This window comes from Nerophis ophidion, linkage group LG01, assembly GCF_033978795.1.
Source record: "Nerophis ophidion isolate RoL-2023_Sa linkage group LG01, RoL_Noph_v1.0, whole genome shotgun sequence".
In the NCBI taxonomy this organism is placed as follows: Eukaryota; Metazoa; Chordata; class Actinopteri; order Syngnathiformes; family Syngnathidae; genus Nerophis; species Nerophis ophidion.
In genome coordinates, this window is record NC_084611.1 from 78476289 (window position 1) to 78496957 (window position 20669).

At 41.5% G+C, this 20669-nt stretch overlaps 1 protein-coding gene across 1 annotated transcript in view; it reads right to left on the minus strand.

Moving 5' to 3' along the window:
• The window catches only part of LOC133560173 (protein sidekick-1-like), an 849418-nt gene that overhangs the window by 376332 nt on the left and 452417 nt on the right, over positions 1–20669 (minus strand). The window contains exon 5 of the mRNA XM_061912393.1: positions 5953–6086. Within this exon, the coding sequence (XP_061768377.1) occupies positions 5953–6086 (134 nt within the window). The remainder of the gene's footprint in view (positions 1–5952; positions 6087–20669) is intronic.

Sequence of the window (20669 nt, forward strand, 5' to 3'; positions counted from 1 at the left end):
CATTCTAAGTTAAAGTCCCAATGATATGCACACACACTAGGTGTGGTGAAATTATCCTCTGCATTTGACCCATCCCCTTGTTCACACCCTTCGAGGTGAGGGGAGCAGTGAGCAGCAGCGGTGGCCGCGCCTGGGAATCATTTTGGTGATTTAACCCCCATTTCCAACCCTTGATGCTGAGTGCCAAGCAAGGAGGCAATGGTTCGTTGGTATGACATGGCTGGGGTTTGAACTCATGGCCTTCCAGTCTCACTCTGACCACTCTAATTTGATACATTTTTATTAGTTAAAATCATTAAACGATGAATCTAAGTTTGTTTTTGTTTTTTTTTGTGATCAAATAATCAGAAGATAGTTGCAGCCTGAGTCAGGTTCATCAATATTTAAAATGGATTAAACCACAACCATCGCAGTGTTCTCTCGCCACAATGCGGTTAAAATTCCGTGTCAAAATATTGCAGGTTTTTAAAGTGCATGACGAGTTTTAAGAACATGTGAGGTGTTTATACAATAGTTGGGGTTGTATTTTTGCCTCATTCCTGTGAGAATCCTGCATGCGACTCAGGCATTTAGGATTGGGGCTATCCAGGAATAGCTGCAGTGTGCTCAAACAACCACCAGAGAGCATCTGTGAGCAAATAATACTGCATCATCTCCTTCTCTTTCGGACTTACCAGGTCAGTAGCTCATTCTTCACATGTTTTCATTTTTCACTGACACTGACAACCACCAATGTAATAGTTTTAATGTATCAATCAATTCAATTTAGAGTTATAAGTTCCATCAAATAACCAATCAATCTTTATAGTTGAGGTACCAACGTACACCATATTACCTGAAGTATTTGGCAACACATCCAAATGATCGGAATCAGGTGTCCTAATTACTTGGCCCGGCCACAGGTGCATAAAATCAAGCACTTAGGCATGGAGACTGTTTCTACAAACATTTGTGAAAGAAGGGACCACTCTCAGTGATTTCTAGCGTGGAACTGTCATAGGATGCCACTTGTGCAACAAATCCAGTCGCAAAATTTCCTCGCTTCTAAATATTTCAAAGGCAACTGTCGGCTTTATTATAAGAAAATGGAAGAGTTTGGGAACAACACCAACTCAGCCACCAAGTGGTAGGCCATGTAAACTGACAGAGAGGGGTCAACAGAGGTATTATGGTGGGGTTGTTTATTCAGGAGTTGGGCTTGGCCTCTCAATTCCAGTGAAAGGAACTTTGAATGCTCCAGGATACCAAAACATTTTGGACAATCCCATGCTCCCAACTTTGTGGGAACCGTTTGGAGCGGGCCCCTTCCTCTTCCAACATGACTGTGCACCAGTGCACAAAGCAAGATCCACAGAGGCATGAATGACTGGTGTGGATGAACTTGACTGGCCTGCTCAGAGTCCTGACTTGAACCCGATAGAACACCTTTGGGATGAATTAGAACGGAGACTAAGAGCCAGGCCTTCTCGACCAACATCAGTGTGTGACCTCACGGAAGATTGGTGGACAATTCCTATAAACACACTCCCCAACCTTGTGGACAGCCTTCCCTTGAAGAGTTGAAGCTGTAATAGCTGCAAAAGGTGGACCGACATCATTTTGAACCCTGTGGGTTTGGAATGGGATGGCACTTCAAGCTCATATGTGAGTCAATGCAGAAGGCCAAATACTTTTGGCCATATAGTGTATCTGCTGTGTCCCATTTAGACTTGCTTCATTAAAATAGAGCGCATTTATTATTTAACAGGAGTTTCTGTAAAATATCATTGCATAACGTATTCACCGTCACTAGCACCAAATGCAGCCAAACTGGGTGGCAGAAATACAACTTCCGGCTAGTTGTACACAACTGCAAAGTTATTGCACGGAATGATATTACGGTGTGATTCAGCACCGCCTTCCCCCAGCCGGTGTGTTCATCATTGCATTTCTCAAAGAAAAAAACAAACAGAATAAGGCTCTTCGTTTTTATGTGTCATGTATTTCACTTTTCTCCGCTTCCTCCCCAACTCTATTCCTGCTGTATATCAATACCGGGCTAACATACTTGTTTTATAGCAAAGGATATGTAACCAGGGGAAGGTTTATGGTCGGAAATACACGCTGATAAAGAGAGACAAACGCGCACAAAAAGCACACAGACATTTACGGCCAAAGTCTTATCGGTAAAGTCTAACTATCGCCCCCCCTTACCATTCTTAGAAAACCCCCGCGGGAGCACTCGTAACCCTGACAGCTGTAACAAGGTGCTGTGTGTATATTTATGTGATTGTGCGAGTGTCAGTGTGTATACGTGACACATGATGCCGGAGGATACAACGCTGTAAAGAAAATCTAATTAAAAGTCTACGCGGCCACGAGGGACGGAGATCCCTCGCTCTCTTTCTCTCTCGTGAACACCTCGGACGCTGAAGGACTGTCGGACGCTGGAGTCCATCGTCTCGGTCCCGCAGAGATAAAGGGGGGGTGTTAGGGGGAAACACACAGTGATAACGTAATTCCAGGGAACATCGCTGAAAGTAGGTTCTTCTGTGAGCTGATTTCTTACAACAACAAAAAAAAGGTTGAGTGGAACTGTGGCCCAAAAGGGGTACTATTTAGAGTTCAACGTAAATGTTCTTCAAAAACAAAGGAATTCTTAAAAAGTCACACACAAACTTCATCACAGAAGAATTATATTGTTTCAGCTAAGTGAGCATCTGCTTTTTTGGGCTTACCATATTTTTTTCCTACGCTTTGAACCCTGCGCCTTATAATCCGGTGCGGCTAATTGATGGATTTTTCGTCGCCTGACGGCCATGTTTTCTTTTCCACAAATAGTTTTCTTAAAACACCCACATAGACACTGAAATAGTGTGTTGTTGTTTGTGTTATGGCGCCATTTACAGTCTTGGTCAAAAGTGTACATACACTGAAAAGAACATAATGTCATCGCTGTCTTAAGTTTCCGATAATTTCTACAACTCTTATTTTTTTGTGATAGAGTGATTGGAGAACATACTGCTTTGTCACAAAAAAACATTCATGAAGTTTGGTTCTTCTATGAATTTATTATGGGTCTACTGAAAATGTGACCAAATCTGCTGGGTCAAAAGTATACGTACAGCAATGTTAATATTTGGTTACATGTCCCTTGGCAAGTTTCACTGCAATACGGCGCTTTTGGTAGCCATCCACAAGCTTCTGGTAAGCTCCCCAGGACTTTCCGCCGAAAGGTCTTATCCTTGACCGTGTGATATCAGATGAAAAAAAAATTGAGCTGTTTGGCCACAATACCCAGCAATATGTTTGGGGGAGAAAAGGTGATACCTTTAATCCCAGGAACATCACGCCTGACGTCAAGCGTGGTGGTGGTAGTATTATGATCTGGGCCTGTTTTGCTGCCAATGGAACTGGTGCTTACAGAGAGTAAATGGGACAATGTAAAAGGAGGATTACCTCCAAAAATTTTTTGGACAACCTAAAATCATCAGCCCGTAGGTTGGGTCTTGGGCACAGTTGGGTGTTCTAACAGGACAATGACCCTAAACACACGTCAAGTGGTAAAGGAATGGCTAAATCGGGCTAGAATTAAGGTTTTAGAATGGCCTTCCCAAATTCCTGACTTAAACCTGTTAACAATGCTGAAGAAACAACTGCATGTCCGAAAACAAACACATTTAGCTCAACTGCACCAATTTTGTCAAGCGGAGTGGTCAAAAATTCAACCAGAAGTTTGCCAGAAGCTTGTGGATGGCTATCAAAAGCACCTTCTTGCAGTGAAACTTGCCAAGGGACATGTAACCAAATATTAACATTGCTGTATGTATACTTTTGACCCAGCAGATTTGGTCACATTTTCAGTAGACCCATAATAAATTCATAAAAGAACCAAACTTCATGAATGTTTTTTGTGACCAGAAAGTATGTGCTCCAATCACTACATCACAAAAAATAAGAGTTGTAGAAATTATCCGAAACTCAAGACAGCCATGACATTATGTTCTTTACAGTGTATGTAAGTGTATGTACACTTTTGACCACGACTGTAAATGGCGCCATAACACAAACAACAACATACTATTTCAGTGTCTATGTGGGTGTTTTAAGAAAACTATTTGCAGGAAAGAAAACATTATGGCCGTCAGGCGACGAAAAATCCATCAATTAGCCGCACCGGATTATAAGGCGCAGGGTTCAAAGCCTAGGAAAAAAATATAGTATGTGCTCCAATCACTCTATCACAAAAAAATAACAGTTGCAGAAATGATTGGAAACTCAAGACAGCCATGACATTATGTTCTTTACAAGTATATGTAAACATTTGACCACGACTGCATAATATGAGTTCGCTCACTCCATTGCACTGCACTGCACGCTCAATATATTATTCCCTTCAGTTTCGTGCTTTGAACCGAAAGTACAAGTGCCGTTCTGTGTACGAGTCATCTACAGTGTTTCTATTCGTGTGGATTTTTCATTCCTCGCTCCTTGCAACGTTTGTTTTATAATATTTCATTTTATTAAACTACAATTGCTAACATAAGTAATCCGGTGGGGTTCTTCTTATGTATTTTGGTCGGCCCTTTTAATTAAAGCTATCAATTACATACATACATTGTAAATAAAAGTAACCAAAAAGCACAATAGCTATAATAATTGCATGAAACAAAAAGACAACAAAAAAAATTGCACTTGGCAACAGTTAAGATCTCCAAATTGTTCAGAGGGTGAATTTTTACTTAACTGTAGTTCCATTTAATATACAATAGGTACATTTTCTGTATGACAGGTAATCGTCACAAATAAACAAGTATCAGATGATATCAGATTGCGTCTAAAATCTCCGATCCAAGCAGTCCTGCTTTGCATTTACTTGTGCAAAGCTGGACAGACATCTAAATGTCCTCCAATAAGCACACACGGTTGGTCTTGTCTTGTTATTTAGTGGTAGGCTAAAGGCTACTCGGAGCTAGCAGTCTCATAACAGCTAAGCACACATTAGCACACAAGCTAGACAAATCAAAAAACAGTCCTAATTGAACAATAATGCAGTCTAAAATTGTACATTTGTCAATACAAACAAGCATCAAAATATCAATAGTTGCATATTATTTACACCCACAATGATTCCAAGGCGTATTAGAGAGTATCCAGTAACAAATGTGTCCGCGTCATAAGCTTAACTTCATGAATTATTGTGGCCACGAGGTCAACACAAAAGTTACCAGTCTATTTCAACTTAAAAAGAGTATATGTCCACTTTAGACAGTTTATAATAAATAGGTTAGTGTTTTTCATACCTACAACTATTGTCTGTTTCCATCCATTTTCTACCGCTTATTCCCTTTCGGGGTGGCGGGGGGCGCTGGCGCCTATCTCAGCTACAATCGGGCGGAAGGCAGGGTACACCCTGGCCAAGTCGCCACCTCATCGCAGGGCCAACACAGATAGACAGACAACATTCACACTCACATTCACACATTAGGGCCAATTGAGTGTTGCCAATCAACCTATCCCCAGGTGCATGTCTTTGGAAGTGGGAGGAAGCCGGAGTACCCGGAGGGAACCCACGCATTCACGGGGAGAACATGCAAACTCCACACAGAAAGATCCCGAGCCTGGATTTGAACCCAGGACTGCAGGAACTTCATATTGTGAGGCGGACGCACTAACCCCTCTTCCACCGTGAAGCCCTAATTTCTGTTTGACAAATTGCATTATATCAGACCTTTTCTAACATTCCGCACTACAAAATAACAGATGTATGTTTTATTCCTGCTGATATCATATCGGTCTGATATATTTATCAGCCACTACTGAAAGCTACAATATCGGAAGTCAAAAAGTTGGACACAGAGATCCCCAGTTTTATAATGCTACTCGTAAAAAATGATTGCAAATTTTTTAAATACTTTTGGATTTCTAAATATATTTGTTATATTCTAGAACACATTTTTTTTTTCCTCTTACCTGAGATGCTCAAGTAGACGGCAGGGCTGGTCACGTTATCTCCAGTCATCTCGTTCACGGCCTCCACGTGGTACCGTCCGGCGTCTGCAGTTGTGGTTGCCAGGACGACCAGCTGATTGTCCAAAGTAATTGCTCTGTCAGGCACAAATGAGAGACGGAGAATGGTGAGAGGACGTTCCGAGCAAAAAAAAAGAAAAAAAAGAAAAGAAAACTCAACAAAGCGTTAGGGATTTTGTCCAACTAGGGCAGAGGGTGGCAACCCAAAACGTTAAAAGAGTCAAAAATACAAAAAACAAATCTGTCCGGAGCCACAAAAAATGAAAAGCCGTATATATAAGTGTTATAATGAATGCAAAACATGATGTAAGTGTCTATGTTAGCTACAATAGCCTACTATCAAAATGACTATGTGTCACATGTTGAAATGTACACATTTTTACAACATTATAAACTATTAGTAAATCAGAGGCTGCTCGGAAGTTGAAATTGCTGGCTTTTAATGGCCAAAGGTATAGATGTGCGTGTCCAAGTTAAACAAAAAAGCAGGCTCTCTTCTTTTAATAGATTTATTACAATCTTTGCAAGCTGCATAACATTTGCTGTGGTCTGGAACAACATAGCACACAAACAACTATCAGAAATGCAGCCAATAATACATGCAAGTCATGTATTATCATGGAATATGTGTCATGAGACATGCAAAACTAAGTTACATACAAAGAAGATAAAAGTAAAGGATATTCAATATACCTACAAATGAGGCATAATGATGCGATATGTTCATACAATGAGCCTAAATAGCAATTTAGCATTGATTAGCTATGCCAAACATGTCTGATTAGCACTCAAACAAGTTAATAACATCAACAAAGCTCACATTCGTGCATTCACGCACAGCATAAAACATTTGGTGGACAAAATGAGACCAAGAAGGAGTGGAAGATTTTAAATGTAAACAAACTGTTGCGTCACAGTCCACACTATGGTGAGTTCAAGAACCGCCTAAATCAGTGGGACAAAATGACGTTCACCAAATACTCTCATTAGTGAAGCATACACACAAACATATTAAACATGTCTAACAATTGGGAAGGTGTGTGTCATGTTTGTCCTAAAAAAAAAAACCATACTAAAACAAAAAAAATATTTCTCCCCCACCTTTTTCCATTTTCAATCTTTTTAAAAAAAAAAAATGCACCATGGAGCCACAAAGGCGGAACTAAAGAGCCGCATGCGGCTTGACAGCCGGGGGTTGCTGACCCCCGAACTAGGGTGAGGAGGAGATAAACTGAAAGATTCAGAAATCAACAATTGCAACTAAGTGTTGGAAGGGAAAATTTATTTCAGGTTGCATATTTCCCGACAAGCAAGCTGCAGTCAATGGCCCAAGAAAAGACAGACTGATAGACAAGGTGTACTGTGGGTGTCCTGGAGGAGCACGCTCAGGGACTTCCACCCTGGTAAATGTCCTTCTAGCCAGGAAACACAGGTCGATGCTTCATTGATGCTATTTGTGATTTTCAGGCTGACTGGAAACCCCAATATTCTTAACACCAGTGCGAGCTGAAATACGAGATCAATCAGAGAAAAAGGGAGAATTGAACATGGTATAGCGCTGTCCGTCTGATGACGTTCTTATTTATTCTGTGTCTGCCATTTCCGTTCCGAGAGCAAGACCCTCAGAGACATACTCAGGTTTTTAGGCCGCATGAATAACCCATGCAAGATAAGACATGCAGTGTGCACAAAAGTAAATAGTGTGTGTTGAAGACAGGTTTGGAAGAGAAGTGTGACTTTAGGCAAGGTTTAGGTGTGTTACGTTTGGAACGCATTTTCGATGCGCGAGTTGTCACCCCAGGATGCTGCAAGACCAGGACAAGGCAGGATTGCAGGTAGGATCTTGTTCGATACAAAAAAGGTAAAATAACACTGGTACAAAAAGCAAAAGAAACGGCATGCCTACGCACGGGAAGCTAATGCTAAACTAGCATGCAGTTCAAAAGTCCAAGAAGCGTGTGCCGAGCCCACGGAAGCTAAGGTGAAACTTAGCACGGATTCAAAGCAGAGAAAACAAACGGGACTGTTGCAAGTAGCAAACAACGGACCAAGACCGAACAAAGGGAGAAGGTGGATTCAAATACAGAAACAATAATCAGAACACAGGTGCGCCTAACAAACAAGAGCAGGTGGGACAAATGAGAAACCATGGAAACAAGATAAAACAAGAAGTGCACAAACTAAGAACAGGAAGAGTCCAAAACAATCGACAAAACACAAAAGGACTCAAAAACCAAAACCACATATGATCCGGGCGGCGGATCACAACAAGCTGCTTTGTGTGTGCCACAACACCGGAGAGCTTCCCCTGCAAGAAAGCAACTTAAAGGAGAACTACACTATTTTTTTTGGGGGATGGTGGGGGGAAATTTTGCCTATCGTTCACAATTCTTATGAGAGACAAGAAGAGAAAAATATTATGTTTTTTTTTTTCTGCTTTCTAACATGTAAGAATCGGTTCGTTCTTGGTGTCTATCAGTCAATTCTACCTCTAAATCACTTAAATAATGCATTCAAAAACCGTCGTCAATACTTCATTTACATTCCATAACCTGTAGCGCAGTGGTTGTCAACCTTTTTTCAGTGATGTACCCCCTGTGAAATTTTTTTTAATTCAAGTACCCCCCTAATCAGAGCAAAGCATTTTTGGTTGAAAAAAAGCGATAAAGAAGTAAAATACAGCACTATGTCATCAGTTTCTGATTTATTAAATTGTATAACAGCGCAAAATATTGCTAATTTGTGGTGGTGTTTCTTGAACTATTTGGAAAAAAAAATGTAAAAATAACTAAAAACTTGTTGAAAAATAAACAAGTGCTTCAAATATAAATAAAGATTTCTACACATAGAAGTAATCATCAACTTAAAGTGCCCTCTTTGGGGATTGTAATAGAGATCCATCTGGATTCATGAACTTAATTCTAAATATTTCTTTACAAAAAAATAAATCTTTAACATCTATATTTATGGAACATGTCCACAAAAAATCTAGCTGTCAACACTGAATATCGCATTGTTGTATTTTTTTTTTCACGGTTTATGAACTTACATTCATATTTTTTCATTCATAAGTATTATTGAATAAATATTTTTATAAAGGATTTTTGAATTGTTGCTGTTTTTAGAATATTTAAAAAAAAATCTCACGTACCCCTTGGCATACCTTCAAGTACCCCCAGGGGTACGCGTACCCGTATTTGAGACCCACTGCTGTAGCGTGTCCGCCCTGAGACGGTATGTTGTGAGTTCAAACCCCGCCAAGTCATACCAAAAACTATAAAAATGGGACCCATTACCGCCCTGCTGGACACTCAGCATCAGTGGTTGGAAATTGGGGGTTAAATTACAAGAAATGTGCCCGCGTAGGGGTTGCCGCGCCCTACTGCTCACTGCTACCTTCACCTCCCCAGGAGTGAGGGTGACGGGGTCAAATGCAGAGGATGATCTCACCACAACTAGTGTGTGTGACAATCAATGGTACTTTAACTTTAACTATAATAGGCAAACTGTAGCGACATTGTTAAGTTAAAGTACCAATGATTGTCACACACACTAGGTGTGGCGAAATTTGTCCTCTACATTTGACCCATCCCCTTGTTCACCCACTGGGTGGTGAGGGGAGCAGTGGGCAGCAGCGGTGCCACGCCCAGGAATAATTTTTGGTGATTTTACGCCCAATTCCAACTCTTGATGCTGAGTGCCAAGCAGGGAGGTAATGGGTCCCATTTTTATAGTCTTTGGTATGACTCGGCCGGGGTTTGAACTCACAACCTACCAAACTCAGGGCGGACACTCAAACCACTAGGCCACTGAGTAGGTGTAAGAGCGGACACTGAGGAACTTTTTTTTCGAGCATAGCACATACATTACAGTATCTGTAAAGTATTAGCCCTCATTTCATGGTTTGTTCCTACACAACTAGCCAGACAGCTTATTTACTTAGTGTATCGTGATCGGTATTTAAGTGTGACTCACTCGATGGATAGTTGTGCGTTTGATCCAGCTTTCCGATTTATTTGGGTAAGCACTCCATTTATGTCAAAACAGCCTGGCTCCAAGTTCCACATTTTGCGGCTTCGTGTCACGCAGACCTCGCTCTCTCGGCTTCCGTGTGCTCCAACGTCTAACCCTTCCTTTGTGCTGGCTTCCAGAAGATGCAGTTCATCGCCGTATACTTTAGCTTCAAAAAGATAAGGTTGTGAATCCCCATTTTTCCCAAAATAAATGTCTTTGATGTCAGTTACCAAGTCTGCCGTGATTAGAACACACCCTCGCTCCATCTCGTTTCTTGCACATCTTATCATAATTGAATATTGTACATATTGTTAAAAACATGTCTGTTATTACATCATATATATACTTTCAGTGTGTATATAAAACTTTGTTGGAGGGTTTTGAAGTTGTTTTAGAGGCTTTGAAGGCTACAACGGTGACTCCCAATATCCACATTGTCCAAGCGTTTGTTTTTGAGCATTTTTAACATCCTAAAAGTTCCTCTTTAACAAACATTTAAAATCAAACTAAGTTGCCAGTTTAACATTATGTGCAAGCCCCTGAATTACCTTTCCAGGACATTTTCAGCAGCTACAGTTATCACAATAAGCAATAATATACCGTGGTCTAGAGATGCGCGGTTTGTGGTCACAACCGCGGAGTCCGCGGATAAACTGCGGGTCGGGCGGGTGACATGACGAAAAAAATAGATTTTAAATAGATTCGGGCGGGTGGCACTTGAACCAATTCGGAAATATATATTGTAATAATCCCTGGAATGTAGGCTCATAAAACAACAGCACTCATGTCGCTAACGCTTTTCCCGGGACAACTCGAACTCTCACTTCCTGCCGATAACGTCACTTCCCTATCTCTCCCGGAAGTCCCGCCCCCCAGCCAAAGTCATTGGCTAACACCCCGTAGCCAGCCGCTACATTATACCTAGTTAAATGTTATGTTGAAGAGATTAATTTAGCCTACTGACGTGTATTTATAAATGGTTGATTTATACATGCTGGTAGGTAAAGTGTTGTACCTGACAACTCTTGATGATACAATCCATATAACACGTCACAGACAACGTCACGCTAACATCACGTGACACCTCTGATGAAGGCTGCAGAAGCAAGGTAGCCCAAACTTGTTAAGTACAACACTTTACCTTACTAGCCTATAGAAATCAACCATTTATGAATAGTTAAATGTTGTTACCCACATACGAAAAACGAGCAGCACTCTTTGAAACAGTATGTGGTCATACTTTTATTTTGAAGTGTCTCGTTTGGTCTGTCGATGGATGTAAGGAAGCTACTTCCGGGTATGGCCAACAAGGTATTTGTTATTTGTTGGTATTTTACTTGGTATAATGTTTGATCCACATACTGTGCATGTTATTATTTTTACGTTTATAACATACTTTATTTATTACAGTTTTCACGGTGAATTTGAAGGGGAAAGTAAGCCTTCAAATAAATCAGTTCAAGAAAGCCACTGTGTCTGTGCTATTTGGAGGGAGTTACACTTTTTAACCTCATTAATACCTTGCATCGTCTATATTAGATATACAACAACTGGCGGGCGGGTGTGGGTTTGATGAACTGTTGGTTCGGGTGGGTGGCGGGTGGATGACGACTTTAGTGATGCGGTTGCGGATGATATAACTGCCTAGCCGCGCATCTCTACCGTGGTCCTTAGCAACCATTTCTTTGGGGATATGTTATTTCCTCTAGTTGTAACTTTCTAGGGATGTAACGGTACACAATCCTCACAATAATGCCTTGACGTCTGACGGTATCACACGGAAACTTGGTGTGTGTAATTTTTTTTTTTTCTGCCAATGTTGCTTTAGCCGGTCTGACAATAAACTGCATCTTTCAAAATTTGGCAAGGTAGGGGTAGAGTAGGACATTACAGCTAAAGCTCTGAACGGTAAGCGCAACTAGGGTGGTGTGGTATTATCCGTCCTGCATCATTTCTTGACCACATTACGTTCTGTTTTGAAAACATTTTTAAAAATGGCAAAATGTCGAGGTGACTATTCCTACTTTAACAACAATTTATTCACCCACCAGAGAAAGAGATGGCACAAACTAACTGAATGATAGATACCTTTACTTGATTGGCAACTAAAGAGCGAGTACCCTTGTTCATCCAGCTATTTTTTGCGACAAAGAAAACATCTGGAAAGATAGGAGCAGGGTAGGAAGTTACAGCTTAGGCTCGGAAGGGTAAGCGCAACCAGGGTTGTGTGGTGTTATCCGTCTTGCATCATTGTCTGATCACACTACAATCCGTTTTAAAAACGTTTTTTTTAAAAGTCCATACTGTCGAGGTGACTGTTCCTGTTTTAGCATCAATTTATTCAACCACCAGACAACAAGATGGCGCAAACCAACTTGATCATTGATATTGTTACTTAATTGGCAACCAAAGAGCGAGTATCCTTGTTCATCCAGCTATTTGGTGCGACAAAAAAAAGATCTGGAAAAGTAGGAGTAGGGTAGGAAGTTATAGCTGAGGCTCTGAAGGGTAAGCGCAACCAGGGTGGTGCGGTGTTTTCCGTCTTGCATCATTTTCTGACCACGATATGTTCCGTTTTAAAAAACATTTCAAAAAAATGCCATACTGTCGAGGTGACTGTTCCTGTTTTAGCATCAATTTATTCAACCACGGGCTTCACGGTGGCAGAGGGGTTAGTGCGTCTGCCTCACAATACGAAGGTCCTGCAGTCCTGGGTTCAAATCCAGGCTCGGGATCTTTCTGTGTGGAGTTTGCATGTTCTCCCCGTGAATGCGTGGGTTCCCTCCGGGTACTCCGGGTTCCTCCCACTTCCAAAGACATGCACCTGGGGATAGGTTGATTGGCAACACTAAATTGGCCCTAGTGTGTGAATGTGAGTGTGAATGTTGTCTGTCTATCTGTGTTGGCCCTGCGATGAGGTGGCGACTTGTCCAGGGTGTACCCCGCCTTCCGCCCGATTGTAGCTGAGATAGGCGCCAGCGCCCCCCGCGACCCCGAAAGGGAATAAGCGGTAGAAAATGGATGGATGGATGGATTATTCAACCCACCAGACAACAAGATGGCGCAAACCAACTTGATCATTGATATTGTTACTTGATTGGAGATCAAAGAGCGAGTGCCCTTGTTCATGCAGCCTTTTTTGCGACAAAGAAAAAAAACAATTGAAAGTTTTATTCAACACAATTTATGTTGATGTCTTTTTATCTCCTAGTCCTATGCTACATGAAAGAAAAAAGAAAAAAAAATCCAACACTGATCACAAAATCGCAGTAAAAATGCAATTATTCATGACATTGATTTTCGCCATATTCGTTCACGTCAGCAGACTCACTAGCTTTTGAAACCTGTTTTGAAAAGGTTTCACTATCATTTCTATTCCAAACAATACATCATGAGAATCCGTTTGAATGGAGAGCCACTGCTGAACTAAATTGTCACACCAGGAATCGGAATTTAATTGTGAATTGTTGAAAGATTTGCATCCCTGAATAATGAATGTATCAAAGAATAATGCTAACACCAACAAATGACAGTGTGGCAATGAACTAGCATGACAAACTGGAGTTGCAATGGAGTTGGAAAAAAAAACCTCACACACTCGACAACGCATAGTCGCTAGTTTTATCTCTAGGCACTAAATCCTGCATGATGCCTGAAACGTGGATAGATTGTAGTCACCTATGAGCACTGGGTTGCAGAAACGGTCTAGGCGTGAAATGCTAATCTGTTTGGCGGGTGGCGTCACGTGGGGTGCTGCCCCCGCTAGAAACACAGCAGCCCTGTGCCTTAATGTTGCCCAGAGGATATGTCATGCATGCGCATAACTTTTAAACCCTTTGCATTCGCTCACAAGGCAGAGGGAGGATTATCCATCTTCCAGAATGACTTCCAGGACATCCCAGCTTGTTTCTACTTTGTTTTCCATGACTGGTAAACTGGTCAGTCATTTGTGTAGGTTGTTATTAATACTCGAAAATATTTTGTGCAAGGGATTAAAGCATTTGTGAAGTAGGTGTGAGGCTCGACAGTTTTGTGAAGGGCACTAGTGAAGCTCCTAAATAGAGTGTGAGAACGTTGCTGAGGAACTCTCCAGATCTCCTGGCGATAATCGGAGGGGCTGTGCGTTGTTGTTAATGGCCGCTGTTAGTGCGATTCCAATAGCGATGAGTAGCGCGCAACGCGGCAAATTTGCTCTCCCTGTGTCTCTACAGAGAAATGTGAGAGTCCTTATTACAAAAGGGTTTTGACCCAAAAAAAAAATAAAATAAAAATCATATCTGATCCGTCAGGGCGGTATAGCTCGGTTGGTAGAGCGGCCGTGCCAGCAACTTGAGGGTTGCATGTTTGATCCCCGCTTCCGCCATCCTAGTCACTGCCGTTGTGTCCTTGGGCAAGGCACTTTACCCACCTGCTCCCAGTGCCACCCACACTGGTTTAAAAGTAACTTAGATATTGGGTTTCACTATGTAAAAAGCGCTTTGAGTCACTAGAGAAAAGCACTGTATAAATATAATTCACTTCCCTTCACTTCATGATTCTTCATGACTGTTTGGACAGAGGTTTACTATTTTCCTGTCTCTTTGTATTTTGGTCATTCTTCTGTAATCACCCTGAAAAGGGAGCTGTTCGAGTTATACAGATACCATACTTGCCAACCCTCCCGATTTTCACGGGAGACTCCCGAATACCAGTGTCCCTCCCGAAACCATTCTCCCGAATTTCTCCCGATTTCCACCCGGTCTACAACATTGAGGGCTTGTCTTAAAGGCACTGCCTTTAACGTCCTCTACAACCTGTCGTCACGTCCGCTTTTCACTCATTCAAACAGCGTGCCGGCCCAGTCACATAATATATGCGGCTTTTATACACACATAAGTGAATGCAAGGCATACTTGATCAACAGCCATACAAGTCACAATGAGGGTGGCCGTATATACAACTTTAACACTGTTACAAATATGCGCCACACTGTGAACCCACACCAAACAAGAATGACAAACACATTTCGGGGGGAAATTCGCTTAACAGAACACAACAGAACAAATACCCAGAACCCATTGCAGCACTAACTCTTCCGGGACGCTACAATATACACACCCCCCCACACCTCTATCCCCCCATCTCCCGAATTCGGAGGTCTCAAGGTTGGCAAGTATGACGGATACGAGGACACAACTTCGTTCTGCTCACGTCTGTAATGACTGCCACAAATCAAACACCAAACATGTACAAGTACACACTATTGCAACAAACATAAAATGCTCTCCAGTACTAAAATAGGGCAGTATGGTGGAACAGGGGTTAGTGCATGTGCCTCACAATACGAAGGTCCTGAGTAGTCCTGGGTTTGATCCTGCGCTCGGAATCTTTCTGTGTGGAGTTTTGCATGTTCTCCTCATGACTGCGTGGGTCCCCTCCACGCAGTGGGTACTTCGGCTTCCTACCACCTCCAAAAACATGCACCTGGTGATAGGTCGATTGGCAAAACTAAATTGGCCCTTGTGTGTGAATGTTTTCTGTCAATCGGTGTTGGCCCTGCGAATGCAGCTGAGATAGGCTCCGGCACCCCCCGCCACCCCAAAAGGGACACGCGGTAGAAAATGCATGGATGGATGGATGGATATTATCATAGGAATATACATTCAAATAATCGAGTAGGTTTTCCTGTTCTTTGCACTAATAGACTTTACCTTGGTGTAACAGTATTGGAAAATGTCTCAACAAGTAAAATACAAAAGTTCACCCAATACAGTAAGCCTATATTGTTTAAATAACCAAAGTCACTTATCATTCTTTAATATTAGAGATGTCCAATAATATCGGGCTGCCGGTATTATCGGCCGATAAATGCTTTAAAATGTAATACCGGAAATTATCGGTATCGGTTTTAAAAAGTCAAATTTATGACTTTTTAAAATGCTGCTGTACTGAGTGGTACACGGACGTAGGGAGAAGTACAGAGCGCCAATAAACCTTCAAGGCACTGCCTTTGCGTGACGGCCCAATCACATAATACATACGGCTTTTCACACACACAAGTGAATGCATACATACTTGGTCAACAGCCATACAGGTCACACTGAGGGTGGCCATTTAAAAAACTTTAACACCGTTAGAAATATGCGCCACACTGTGAACTCACACCAACCAAGAATGACAAACACATTTCGGGAGAACATTCGCATCGTAACACAACATAAACACAACAGAACAGATACCCAGAACCGTTACCGGGAGGGCATTCTAGAGTACTGGAGCCCGAACGGAAAACGCTCTATAGCCCGCAGACTTTTTTTGGGTTTTGGGAATCACTAACAAGCCGGAGTCCTTTGAACGCAGATTTCTTGCCGGGACATATGGTACAATACAATCGGCAAGATAGGATGGAGCTAGACCGTGTAGTATTTTATACGTAAGTAGTAAAGCCTTAAAGTCACATCTTAAGTGCACAGGAAGCCAGTGCAGGTGAGCCAGTACAGGCGTAATATGATCAAACTTTCTTGTTCTTGTCAAAAGTCTAGCAGCCGCATTTTGTACCAACTGTAATCTTTTAATGCTAGACATGGGGAGACCCGAAAATAATACGTTACAGTAGTCGAGGCGAGACGTAACAAACGCATGGATAATGATCTCAGCGTCTTTAGTGGACAGAATGGAGCGAATTTTAGCGATATTACGGAGATGAAAGAAGGCCGTTTTAGTAACGCTTTTAATGTGTGCCTCAAAGGAGAGAGTTGGGTCGAAGATAATACCCAGATTCTTTACCGTGTCGCCTTGTTTAATTGTTTGGTTGTCAAATGTTAGAGTTGTATTATTAAATAGAGTTCGGTGTCTAGCAGGACCGATAATCAGCATTTCCGTTTTTTTGGCGTTGAGTTGCAAAAAGTTAGCGGACATCCATTGTTTAATTTCATTAAGACACGCCTCCAACTGACTACAATCCGGCGTGTTGGTCAGCTTTAGGGGCATGTAGAGTTGGGTGTCATCAGCATAACAGTGAAAGCTAATACCGTATTTGCGTATGATGTCACCTAGCGGCAGCCGAAAGCAGCGCTAAGATCGAGGAGCAGCAACATAGATGACGCATCAGAATCCATCGTTAGCAATAGATCGTTAGTCATTTTTGCGAGGGCTGTCTCCGTGGAGTGATTTGCCCTGAAACCGGATTGAAAGGTTTCACATAGATTGTTAGACGCTAAGTGTTCATTTAACTGCTCCGCAACAATTTTTTCGAGGATTTTTGAAATAAAGGGAAGGTGAGACACCGGTCGGTAGTTTACCATGAGGTCAGGATCGAGGTTAGGTCTTTTAAGAAGAGGATGAATAACCGCTTTTTTGAATGCTAGGGGAACAGTGCCCGAGGAAAGTGATAAGTTTATAATATTTAGCACTGATGGACCTAATAATACAAAGAGCTCCTTGATCAGTTTCCCAGGAAGAGGGTCAAGTAAACATGTTGTCTGTTTTATTCCATTTACACGTTGTAACAATTCCTCTAATGTTATTTCCTCAAAACGAGAGAAACTATTTTGGAGGGCAGTATCCGCCGTGTATACCATCGTATCAGTGTTAATAGAACCCCGTTGTAGCTGGGACGCATTGTCTTTAATCTCCTTTCTAATGACTTCAATTTTCTTACTAAAGAATTGCATAAAGTCATCAGCTGAGTGGGTTGAGCTACTGGAAGGAGTCCCTTGTTGGGTTAGCGATGCTACCGTACTAAACAAAAATTTAGGATCGTTTTTATTACGGTGGATGAGATTTGAGTAATATTTAGTTTTAGCTAAGGTAAGCATGCGTTTATAAGTTATTAAACCATCACTCCATGCTTGATGGTGCACCTCAAGTTTAGTCGTGCGCCATTTGCGTTCCAGCTTTCTACATAATAATTTCTGAGCTCTAGTTTCTTCTGTAAACCACGGGGTGCGCTTTTTTGGAGCCTTTTTTAACTTTAGCGGTGCTATGTTATCAATGGTTTCGCGCAGGGCAGCGTTAAAGTTGTTAGTGAGGTTATCAATAGAGCCCACATACTTTGGGAATGGTGCCATTACCGAGGGCAGTAGGTCAGCAAGAGTTGTCGTTGTGGCAGCATTAATGTTGCGGCTGCTATAGCAGTTATTATTATTATTAGTTTGACGAACATGCGTCTGAACCTCGAATTTTATAAGGTAATGATCGGACAATACTTTAGTATACGGGAGTATCGTAACTTTGGAAACGGTGATGCCCCTGACAAGCACTAGGTCTATCGTATTACCGTTGCGATGCGTGGGTTCATTTATTATTTGTGTGAGACCACAGCTGTCAATTACAGTCTGGAGCGCTACGCACGGTGGGTCCGATGGGGTATTCATATGGATATTAAAATCCCCCGTTATGATTATATTATCGGCGTGTGTCACTAGATCAGCAACGAACTCTGAGAATTCATTGATAAAGTCCGAATAGGGCCCTGGGGGGCGGTAGATAACAGCCAGGTGTAGAGGCAGCGGTGTGACAGACCTCATAGTAAGCACCTCAAACGATTTATATTTATTATTTATGTTAGGACTAAGGTTAAAGTTTTCGTTGTATATTAGTGCGACCCCCCCACCCCTTTTAAGCGGACGGGCAATATGCGCATGTGTAAAGTTAGGAGGACATGCCTCATTTAGCGCAAAAAAGTCGTTTGGTTTAAGCCAGGTTTCGCTGAGACCGATGACGTTAAGATTGTTGTCTCTGATAATATCATTAACTAATAACGTTTTGGGAGACAATGATCTTATGTTTAAAAAAACTATATTATAGGTAATGGGCTGTTTTAGGGAATTTTTGATCAAATTATCCGTAGTAGCAATATTGATAATGTTGTGTTTATTATGCCCAGTGCATTCAGTATAATTACGACCATATCTAGGAATTGATACGACAGGAATTTTCCGATTGTTTGATTGTTGTTTTGATAAACTGCACGCATCATGGTTAGCCACCTCAGTAACGGGGATTTTCCGATTGTTTGTTTGTTGCTTTGATAAACTGCACGCATCATGGTTAGCCATCATGGTTAGCCACCTCAGTAACGGGGATTTTCCGATTGTTTGTTTGTTGCTTTGATAAACTGCACGCATCATGGTTAGCCACCTCAGTAACGGGGATTTTCCGATTGTTTGTTTGTTGCTTTGATAAACTGCACGCATCATAGTTAGCCACCTCAGTAAAAAACATGTCCAAATCTGAAACACTCAAAGCAGAAAAAACTTGTATATATATATATATATATATATATATATATACATATATATATATATATATATATATATATATATATATATATATATATACATATATACATATTATTTATTATTATTATTGTCTATTGTGGGCAAACTGTGGTGCTAAATTTCCCCCAAAGATCAATAAAGTAATTTATATTTTATTTTAATGCATCCAGTGGGGCATCAAAACAAAATTAGGCACCCTAATGTGTTAAAACCACGAATGTATATATCGGTATTGGTGGATATCGGAATCGGTTATTAAGAGTTAGACAACATCGGATATCGGCAAAAAGAGCCAGTATCGTTCATCACTACTTAATATTAACCAAACTACATTGAATTAGTCCCGGAACTGTAGTAAATACTAGTAATATCCTTTGCTGGCTAAGCTACGCTGCATAACATTGTGCGCACTCGCTGGTTGTGCTTGATAAATGCTGACCGGCCTCACAGGTACTTTAATGTTGTTTTTTTTATTCATGAAGAGTGCCCTGGAAAATTGAAACATTTAAAAACTACAGTGAAGTTTATGTATTTGTTTTGATTATATTTTTAAGACTTTTCAAAGTCGTACTTAAGACTTTTTTTATGAGATTTTGATGGAATTTAAGACATTCTAAGGCCTTAAATTCAAATTATTGGATTTTAGACTTTTTAGGACCCCGTTGGTGCCCTGACCGTAATCGACCTGAAATGTATCACGATCGCGATCATATAAGCCCTGCTCAGAAGTCCGATTTCACAATATGGATTTGGTTCTTGGGAAAAGATTGCGAGAGAGAACATATCCAGATGGCGTTCATCTTTTCACGTTCAGGAGCAGGAAACCGAACCTCATAGTGATCCTCCAAGAGGGTGAAGGGAATAAGATGGATGAACAGTGAAGACTTCAGCCAGCATATAAAAAGCAGTCTGACACGCAACCCGGACCAAGACACACACACACACTCGCATACAGAATTCCTCGGGTCTAATTTTATTCACAGTGATTTCCCAGGAGAACGTCCTCCGGAGCCAGAGCCTCAACCCCTTGCCCGATTGTTCTAGGTGTGTGTGCATGCCGCTACATGTACTCAAACACACCGCCGCTTAACCCGGTGTATGTTCTCTCACAGGATGCCGGAACTTCACTGCAAGGACTCCGTAATGCTGCTCGACCAATAAACTGAACAGGCCAGCCCATTTCATTTCAACTCCTTTATTCAGCAGATGCTGATTAATAGACATGGACCGCGTTCTTGCTCTTGTCTGTCATGGAGGGAAGAAAAGGAGCCCGGGGCTCTGCGAGAATTCGGCTACATGAAGTTATTAACATTTAAATACGGATGAGCCTAAGAATGCAGCAAAGCCAATTAAGATAGAACATTAACAGTAAAAGGAACTTGTTCA